The sequence below is a fragment of the Sinocyclocheilus rhinocerous genome, unplaced genomic scaffold (genome assembly GCF_001515625.1).
Source record: "Sinocyclocheilus rhinocerous isolate Xijiao unplaced genomic scaffold, SAMN03320098_v1.1 scaffold1588, whole genome shotgun sequence".
Lineage (NCBI taxonomy): Eukaryota > Metazoa > Chordata > Actinopteri > Cypriniformes > Cyprinidae > Sinocyclocheilus > Sinocyclocheilus rhinocerous.
This window is the reverse complement of record NW_015648510.1, coordinates 197916-208618: the sequence shown is the minus strand read 5'-3', so window position 1 is coordinate 208618 and position 10703 is coordinate 197916. Positions and strand designations below refer to the sequence as shown.

Sequence of the window (10703 nt, the reverse complement as noted above, 5' to 3'; positions counted from 1 at the left end):
GCGCCACAGCATAAATGGCTGCCCACTGCTCCGGGTGTGTGTTCACGGTGTGTGTGTGTTCACTGCTGTGTGTGTGCACTTTGGATGGGATAAATGCAGAGCACTAATTCCGAGTATGGGTCACCATACTTGGCCACATGTCATGTAACTTGTTTGTTTAGTTTTTTTCACTTGTTTTCACTTGTTTAAAAGTACACTTACTTTGCTGTCTTGACTAACATAAGCACATGCAAAGTAATAGATTATCACTTTAACTGTAGTGTTATTTGATATATTTACAGTTTTTCAGTTTATTCGCCAGTACTTGCATGAGACAATATAAGTATAAAATTATTATACTTATTCTTATTCTTATTACTCATACTTAGTCCTACTGAGGTGGGTCAGAAAAGCACTCTAGAGTTCAGCTAATTGCGTTTAATATAAATTTGAACTATAATACGTTTTCATTTAATTGCAATTAAGCATCGGAAAACATTTTCAGTTCATACTTGAGTGTTTCTTTTAAAGTATTTTGTTGTAATAAGTACTAAGCATGTTAAAGTTTGATTTAAAGGTTAAAATGCATTTGAAATACAATCACTTTGGATTTTGTAGCACGGACACTAACTTAACTGCATCTGTTGTAAAAATGAATGAATTTTAATTAAATTAAATCTTTTGAATTTTAACTAAAGTGTCATATACTATTACATAAAAATTAATTTAGCAGTTGCAGTAAAGAAGTAGGTTGCAGCAACCAAATAATTGTTTTGCAGGGCCACATTAAATGATCGTTGATTGATAATAATGCTAGCTTTGCATAGCAACTTTTAGCCTTCACAATTTGAAGACTGCTTTGTTGATAATCAAACATCTGAAAATGTTAACGTCTAAATTTCCTGGATTTATTTCAGTCAGAAATATTATTAATTATCACTGACTTAATGCATATGCATTCATTTATACCACCAAAACTACGTTATTTGGGTTCAATCAGTTAGTAATTGCAGTGTAGCATTAACATTTTGTATTTTCAAAGCATGGAGCAATGAAACATCCAAAAGTAGGAGATATCATATCTGACATCCAGCTTTAAATGGAATGCAACGTCGTCGCTTTGCTGTTCTCTCTGATCAGCTGTTTGGACATACAGGGCCCAAAATAGTCCTCAGAACACAGATCTAATTAACTGCATCGTCTGGGTGCCATCCAGCGAGGACACGTCTTATCTTATTTGGCCCGATCGCTGATATTTTGCTTCATTCCTACAAACAGGATTATACAATAAAAAGTATTTGAGGACATTACGGGATTATAATGTAACTTGGATTAAGTAGAGCCGTTTGACTAACCTTTGCCAATGCCAGCAATAGCCTACTAATAAATAATAATAATAATAATAATGCTTCTTATAATAATGTTTGTAAGAAGAAAATTGTACTGTAACCACTGTAATGACAGCTGTGTAACGGAGTAGATGATTCATTATGATAAAAGTGCACTTTTTCTACAAATACAGGTTAAAATTGGTTTCTCATGTAAGCAATAAAGCAATAAAAATGCACAAAATGCATCTTTTTAATCAAATCAAATGTTAAATGAATTCATCAGTATCAAATGTAGCTTTACCAAAGATAACACAAGTAACAACATTTTTTTAAAAACTTTTTTTATTTCTTATGTAATTCTGTGGTGCTAATCATTATTACACTTTATTTATTTTCATGTAGCAGCATTAATATTTTGTTAAATATTTAGGTCAGATACATTTTCTATGACGTTCTATGATTAATTATGAAACATTGGTTTATTACAGATTTCGTACTATTTTTGCATGCTTCTTTTAAAGATATTTAGCAAGGATGGGAACATTCTAGAAGTTTCTGTGACATTCTGTAATATTCTAGTGCTTTCTGGAACATTCCAGAACATTGTGGAACTAGTCATAAAAGAAAAAGCCAAACTCACTTTTGGTAACTGCTTATGTTAAACTGTTGTTTATATAAGAGTAATAACAGATAGTAGATTTTATGAGCACTGTTAATGATACACAAAAAGTAATTTTCGTAGATTGTATGCATGTCAAAATTCATAAAGAAACTTTAAAAATAAAAGCGAAACAAAACAAAACTACAAATTTGTTTTGCACTGTAATGTGAGAAAAAGCAAAGATAAAATATTATTTTTCTTGATTTATGGTAAATATAATGTATCAATTAGGGATGCACCATCTCTCATGTAATTGGTCAATCAGTGCGTCAGCCCCAGAAATTATGTAAATATAAGAGCTTGTGAACATGCCACTTAAAGTAACATTACCTCAGGAAAGTTATTCAGTGTTCATAGTTTGTTAGTTAGCAGTAAAAAAAAAAAAAAAAAAAACACTAGAGGGAGCTTATTTATGGTTAACTCTTTATGTGTGTTTAAGTATATCATGTTTTTATGCAAATTACCTGTGTAATTGAAATGTTTGGATACAACTCTTTTTGAGACGATGCAAATACATGATAATGATTAGCCTATTATATCTAAAAATGAATAGCATTTGAATATAAAAGTTATTGAAATGTACCAAATGAGGGGTCTCCCTGTTAGGTGTGCAGCAATAGTTGTTTTTTTCCTTAAGAAAAAACTGGCATGCAGACCTACCTAAAATATTTACAAATGAATCAGTATTGAATTGCATTGTGTAAATCTGTATACCATGATATTTTCTAAAATGATTACCATACTGTATGTACTGTAGCATAAGCATTCAACAGCATAAAAAATTGCAAGCAGACATTAGCATAAAACTATTTATTTATTTATTTGATTTGATGTTTATGTCGTGTTTATTTGTATGTTCATGTCTATTTGCAGGGTTGTCAAAATTTCTAATTTATATATAATATATAATTAAAATAATAAATTAAAATAAATATAGTGCGTAAATAAATAATTAAGAGTCTTATTTTTCTATCTTTTTGTAAAGTATAAAAAATAAATTACAACATTTTATGTATTACTTCTTACTCTATAATGTGTTAGCCAAGCAAGCTAATGTGCTCTGAGAAGTCAGAGAAAATTGTTGACAATTATGTTGTGCATTTTAACAAGATATAGATGTCTTGGTTGAACATTGTCGATTAAGATACAAAAAAAAAATCTCAACAGATCTGGCCAGATCTCATTTCAATCTCAGGGAAGACTGAAATACAATCCAATGTCACATAGTCTGCCACAGTAATTACAGTCAATGTATACTAATCCCAATAATCATCAGACCTTTCATCGTCAAGGCAAAATGATGGCACTGTTACCAATCCACTTTCTGTCTTGCGAGTTAATAACAGCAATACAGAGCCATAGGTCCTATTTGACCTTAGATGAAGGATGTGGCGCTCCGACGCTTGATGAACACGGCAGCTAAAATTAGCACACTTGCTTGGCCAAGGCTTCAATTAAGGCAAGCAGAGACTGTTCCATGACTGCACCTTCTGTGTCTGTCTGAGAGGAAGAAAGAGAAAAAGACAGGAAACTGATATAGTCGCAGAGAGAAACAGAGAGATCTGTGTTACCTCGGGCAGTCCTCCTCCTCAGTGTTTTCTGATCTATGTTTGCATGCCTGCAGGACCAGAGTTCACCGCAGTATAGCTTATAATGTTTTTCACCTGCAGTACATGAGAAAGATGGAGTCTAGAGGATTATTAGCATCATTCTCATATGCCTTTGATACTATATATCCACATCGACTTAGTTCCTTAACCCCCACAGACCACAGCATCGATACAATTTATGGAATTTACATAAATGGTTTCAGGAAATTGGTTATATAAATCATCATATTTATGCATATTTCGATTTAGTATTTGATATGTAGTATCTTCCATATCAAATTGTTATCGGAATAGTTCACCCTCAGGATATCCAAGATGTACATGAGTTTGTTTCTTCACCGCAACAGATTACGAGAAATTTAGCATTGCGTCACTGCACCTAATGGATCCTCTGCAGTGAATGGGTGCCGTCAGAATGAGAGTCCAAACAGCTGATAGAAACATCATAATAATCCAAAAGTAATCCACACCACTCCAGTCCATCAATTAATGTATTTTGAGGTGAAAAATTAAACATACTTGCATCTGACTGCATCTGACATCGTTAATGATTTAAAAGGTTTATTATATTTATTTTTGAATGAATGAACAAAAGACAAAATATATGTTAGAAAGTGAGGTAAAAAATAATGTAATATTAATATGTTATTATTTACCGGTCAATTGGAATATTGCTCAGTTTTACCTGAAAGCATCAACAATGGTTTCAGTGAGCAATCAGCATGGAAATGTGTGTTTGTTAAAAGCAATATATAAGTATAATAATGTCATTAAATGAAAATATAATAAAATCCAACATGTTCAATTTACAAACATGTTACCTGCCCCTTGACTCAGTTCCAAACACCGACAACCTTGTCCAGAGGTCATCAATTAGCAGACTGTAATTTGTTCCACCAAGACAGCAAATCATTTATCTTAAATTCATATAATTATAAACAGAAAAAAAAAGGAATTTATACAATGAAAGAGTTTAGTTATCTGTCTCACTAAGGGTTTGCAAGGCATCGTACAATAAAGATAATTCATAAAGCAGCTGTATTTGGAAAATATTGAAAATTATTTGTTGTTCTATAACAGAGAAATTGGCAGTCTCTGAGAGACTTTGGATTACATATATGATTTATTGCTGAGAAATTAGATAATTTTCTGAAGAAATCGTGAGTGGTGCCTTTGCAAACCACAATATTGTGCTGGTGGTTGCTTATTAGTAAAAGCTCTTGTTTCTTATTCAGACCCTGTTCCATTTATAATGTAGCCTATTTACAGTACATGTTCATGAATTTAGTGTCCCAAATTAAATACCATGCACTTATTGTATGCATTAGTGTATGAATTATATGAAGTTTTTTTGTCATCCAGCATCAGAGTATAATAGCCAGTCCCATTCCGGTACACAATTAAAGCTGCAACAGGAATCAAGCCATGGCACAGTATCTTAATTTATGCTTTTTCTTAAGTGGCACCTACTGCCTGAGAGTGATTTGCATATGTATTCAGCCCATCTGAACAGACATCGCATGCGCAAATCGAACCAAGTTCGTATTGGTGTAAACTGGCCTTTAGATCGCATGGGCATCTGTGCTTCATAATGTGATTTCTCTCAACTGAGACTGGGATGTTGCACAAGCCGGTTCTTAATGTTCCAGCACACTGACAGCAGATGTGAGAATGCTGGTGCAGACAGCTGTGATGAGAAATAAAAATAAACATGCTGAAGAGAGATGCCATTAAAGATCATTCAGTGTCAGTCAACTTCATTCTTTGAGTTCTTAACTCAAAACTCCATTCAGCCAAATGATGAAGCCATAAAAAAATATTTTATCAGGCTGTACTGAATAAGTCCATTGCTATATATATATATATATATATATATATATGTGTGTGTGTGTGTGTGTGTGTATATATACAGGATGCTGCCTCTCTATGAAGAGAAGACTATTACACATTGTATGTCTGTAAGGTTCTGGAGGATTTGATATCCTTTTCTTCCCTTTATAAGTGCTGATCATCTTATTGATGATTTGTTGTTTATTGGGAAAAAATATCAATACGGAAAATGCGAAGTCTTAATGGATCCGTGTAGACACACATCCACATTGGCTGTTATGTCACGTAGAACAAAGATACAATTTAGGATTTGAATAGACTTGTCAATCAATTAATTTTCTGCTTAGCAATCAAAACTGAAGAATCCCTTTAGCACACTTTTAGCATTAAATGTACATGTGTGAAGTACTGTAAGTGTATATTTAAAGTGCCAGTGTTTTACTTAAAGCGTTTAAAGAAAAATTCAGCTTTTTGCAGTTATCAATAGATTAATTTCTCTTTTTCTCTTGTGCTCCATCATATCATATAGGGGTGTTGTTCGAGTGGACGTCAGCCTGCAGGATGTGGATATTGATCAGTGCTCTGCAGATGGCTGGTTTGCAAATGCCTGGCCACACAGGTGCAACCTCACCACTATGGAGGTGAGTCCAACTTCAAGCTTTTGCTTCAGTGTCATGATTGCAAACACCAAAGTTTTGTCTTATTTAATACATTCCAGGAGACCAGTCACACTTCAGTGGACTAAAAATATAATTAGAATATAACATTAAAGGAAAAGTTCATGTGGCAGCCTTTGTGAAAAAAGATGCACTTGATTCTGCTGAATGAGTACTTGTGTATTTCAAATCTTAAAAGTATAATATAGATATTATAATAAAATAAAAGGCCACTTAAGTTTAAAAAGTTTAAACTTTCATGACAGTGTTTTTTTTTACACTTAAAGGGATAATTCTGGGATAAATTCTGTCATTACTCACCCTCATGTCTTTCCAAAACCATAAGACCTTCGTTCATCTTTGGAACACAAATTAAGATATTTTTGATGAAATTCGAGAGCTTTCTGACCCTGTACTTAGTAGTAATGTCAAATTAAAAACAAATTACATTTTAAATCACTATGTTTTGATAATATTTTGTTAAGCTTTAAAGAAGTATACATGTATTTTGATGTGTTGACTAACATACTAAAGCACATGTTAACTGTAGTGTGCTATTTGATATTCAGTATTTTAAACACACTAAATTCCAAACATATAATTACAAATATACATGACACGTTTCAATAGAAATTACATTATATGACACGTGACATTTTTATATATATCTTTGACCTTCTGGCTCAACAGTGAATGATTTTGCTTTGTCTTAATGCTGTTAACCTGATGCTTGGAGGATTGCAGTTATAAAGAGAATAGATTTTTAAGGTCTGGCTCCTTCATAATGGATGTGATGTAATAGATTGCACAGGGTGCACTGAATAATTGAGAAAGCTCTTTGTGTGCTTAGCCTCCTGATGGACACTGCACAGTGTGCATGTGCGAGACACAGTCGAGCATACCGCACATAGCGACACAGCATCTTCACTATATTATGCAATTGAATTGTGACCTCTCTGTCATAATAGCTTTCATCCACCCCTCGTAACACAGGTCTGTTGATGGTGACGCTGACTATAAATAGAGCTCAAAACCAGTAGTGCAATGTGCATATTCGTTACTTGCTACAAAATAGTCAGAAGTCAGAAGAACACAAACTGCAGGAAAGCAGGTTTGACGATTCAGTGGTCTGGCGCTTGCACGTTAGACTCCTAAAACACCTTTGCTAATGTGCAAACAAGATGATTTCATTTTCCACTCAAGTCGAGTCTGGGGTGTGCGATATACAGTATATCTTCTGCGATAATATGGTAAGTGTTGTTGTAATGATGTGCGATCTGACATTATCAAGTAGGCTATATCACCAAATCACACACAGAGTGCACGCATGTTGATTTATTAGTCTATTAAAACTCAAAATTCCAGGCATTCTAAATTGTAGATGGCACTACATTGTATACAGAATTGTATACAGAATGTTTCTATATGCTTTTTATATTTATATAATTGAATATAGTTAACTTAATCTATATGACACAAAGAGTACCGTTTTTCTGCAGTTATCAGCATGAACACAGTCAAATGCTTTGTTTCTGAATGAATCAGTCGTTCGAATGAATCGGTTGAATCTCAATGTCTCACTCATTAACAGTCACTTGCTGTCACCTACTGGCGGTTTTAATTTCAAATTTCGACAATTTTTTTCATGTTTTAAATTATTTCAAATATCAGTATTCAACGTTTTATGTTAAAAACAAAACATTAGGCCTATTTATGCATCTGTAACTGCAGTTTAAATGCATCCATGTCCCCTCTGAGATACATTAAACTGTGTAAATACATTTAAATGCTATTTCATATTCCAGAAATGTTTTCTTATGTTGGAATGAAAGACACTTAAGTACCGGATGAAGTGCTTCTTATTCTTACCCAAAAATACAAAATGGATGAAAGAGTTAAAACTGAACACAATCTTGCTACTCAAGCTGTGTATGAACATTTTTTTATATATATATATTTGTTTGCTTCTTTTCCATTTTGCATTTACTTGTACTTTTACTTTCAATACTTAAGTACGTTTAAGATGAAAAAAATACTTTTCATACTTAAGTACAATAAATATCACATTCTTTAAGACTTTTACTCAAGTAATATTCTAAACGGTGACTTCAACTTCTACCAATGTCATTTTCTGGTAAGATATCTGTACTTTTACTTGAGTATGGCTTTCAGGTACTTTATACACCACTGCTCAAAACTGCATTGCAATCAGTTTTAATGTAATGTGATATAGCGGCTTCGTAGCAGAGGGCCCCTCGTATGCAAAAAAGCTGTAATTCACTCTCATTATCTTGGATGTCTGACACTGAAACTGCAGCCCACATGTCACTGAACCTGTTTAAGCCAAACCAGAGATTTCCGACTTCATCAGACCAAGAATATCATTAGCAAAGACTTCCGGAATGTGTAATCCGGTACTGCATATGCATTTAGCCATTGTGGTTGAAGGTTTAGTTTTGGTTTGACTGTGGATGCTAAAACATCCCACTGTGTAAGACAAGCATCAATCATACTTAGGGTCAGTGCAAATTCTAACCCTCAGTATTAAGCTTTGATGTGTAGCGTTCATGCATAACCCATGACCTTCTAGCATCATACTGTAAAGTGTGATCTACAGGAGTGCAGTCCTTTGGTAACCTTCCAGAAGCATAGAAACTTCAAGCAGTGTATTTAAATGCAAAACATTATTAAAAACACAGCTGGAGCCATTGGAGAGACCAGTATAAACAATGACCAGGAGTTGAGTTTCAATCAATTGAGAGAGTTTACTGAAGACGGTGGTCTCAGCACTTCCAATGGAAGAAGTCAAAGTCAGCAATACAGCAATGATCAAAGAATACTTAAAATGAGATAAATCTTGATCATCATTAGCTGTGTTTCCATCACCCTGTTTTTATGCGCATTTTGAAGTATCGCATTAGAAACGAGTGATGGAAACGCCAAATTTCTAATAAAAATCCCTTAATTCACAAAAATGTTTTTACGCTCGCTTGAGGTGGATTTTGACTTGTGCGAAAAAGGGTTAATGCGAATAATGGGAGATGGAAAGCAAAGTAAGTAGAGTCAATTCCTCCATGTGCATCAAAAAAGTCATGTGACTTTGTGCTATGGGACAACAAAACATGACTAACCAGCAGACCGATCATGTTCCACAGCATCTGAAATGTTGTTATGGTCATTTTGAAATGCCCGAGCAAAGTCTGTCATCAAAATATTTCTCTATTGCCTCCCAGAACTGTTACACAACTACGTTCCCAAACAGCAGGCATCCACCTCCTAAAGCAATGATCGCATTTATTTTGTTTCGTCTGCTCGCTCTGAGGTGCAAGTAATTTATTATATATGAAAATTATTATATTCAGTGACTTCTCCTAATTGTCTTAGCGATATATAGTGCCAGTTTACCAGGAAGTGACAATTTTGTTCTCTTAGACTCTTTGGATGGAAACGGTGCTTATTCACAAATGTTTTATGCGATTATTTTAATTTTGCGCATAAGTTAAATTCGCAACTTAGGATGGAAACCCGGCTATTGACACACTGTGTTCTTCAATCTGTCATAGGGTTGGTCAGAGGTTAGTCTTAAATCCATGAAGATTTTTCTTTCTTTCTGACATCTCTAAAGTTGTGTGGTCTCTCATAACAGCAAACAACCTCTGAGATTTTTCCAATTCAAATTTTTGTCAGGATCTCACTAAAACACATGTCTCGACTTTCTAGAATAGCAGCCAATGGAGCTGTTAAAGGGATAGCACACCCAAAAATGAAAATATAGTTCCTCTTCAGGAACTCGAGCTGCGTCGGAGCAACGGGGCCTTTCCCACCCTGGTGGGCCCCGAGGAGGCTCTGGTAATGGAACAGAAGTAGACACTCTCTGAGGATGGAGGCCATCGAGGTGGTCCCTCCTCGCGCAGCAGAGTCCGGGTCCTACAGCCGGTACTTCACCGTTCCGAGGAAGGATGAAGGGCATCCTTCCTCATCATAGGAAGTTCCAGAGGTTTGATTTTGGGGGCAAAAGTCTACCAATACCTTCTTTCTTTGGCCTTGCACTCTCACCCCACACTTTCACGACTCATCCACATCGACGATTGGTTGATATTAGCTCAATCAGAGCACATGGCGGTTCGACATCGAGATGTCGTTCTCGCTCACACGAAAGAGCGGGGGTTAAGAGCTGTGCTATTTTCAGCGGCACTTTGAATTGATCTTTTCTTGGTGAGCCACACACCTGCTGGTTTTGCATTGATCATACGCTGCTGTTATTACTACTTTTAAGCCACTGAACTTAACAGATGAGCCTGTGCGTTTGAACCCCCTCTGAAGTTTGATATTTAGAAATACATCCACCGGTGGAGTAATTACTTTTCCTTCCATTTATGTCTCTCTGTAGGTTGTGTTAAAGAAAAAAAGATTTAGTGTGAGATGAAATATCCGTTGAACTCACTCGTTGTATGACAGGGATTTATGGTTTCGATAGGCTGCGGTACTAATGAGGAAACGAGGCCGAGAGAGGCTCAGAGGAAGTGGCATTAAAGAGAGCCATCGTTTATAACCTTGTGCCACTGCAGGCTTGATATTCCTTACAAGAATCACGGTAGGGATGTTATGAAGAAACTATGCTTCCTTATGAAATTCT

The 10703-nt window shown here is 35.0% G+C and overlaps 1 protein-coding gene across 2 annotated transcripts in view; it reads left to right on the top strand.

Annotated features, from left to right (window-relative positions):
- gpr158a (G protein-coupled receptor 158a) overlaps window positions 1–10703 on the top strand; it is an 89675-nt gene that overhangs the window by 6148 nt on the left and 72824 nt on the right. For both annotated transcript variants that reach the window (XM_016514384.1, XM_016514383.1), the window contains exon 2: window positions 5941–6052. In XM_016514384.1, coding sequence (XP_016369870.1) covers window positions 5941–6052 — 112 coding nt within the window. The remainder of the gene's footprint in view (window positions 1–5940; window positions 6053–10703) is intronic.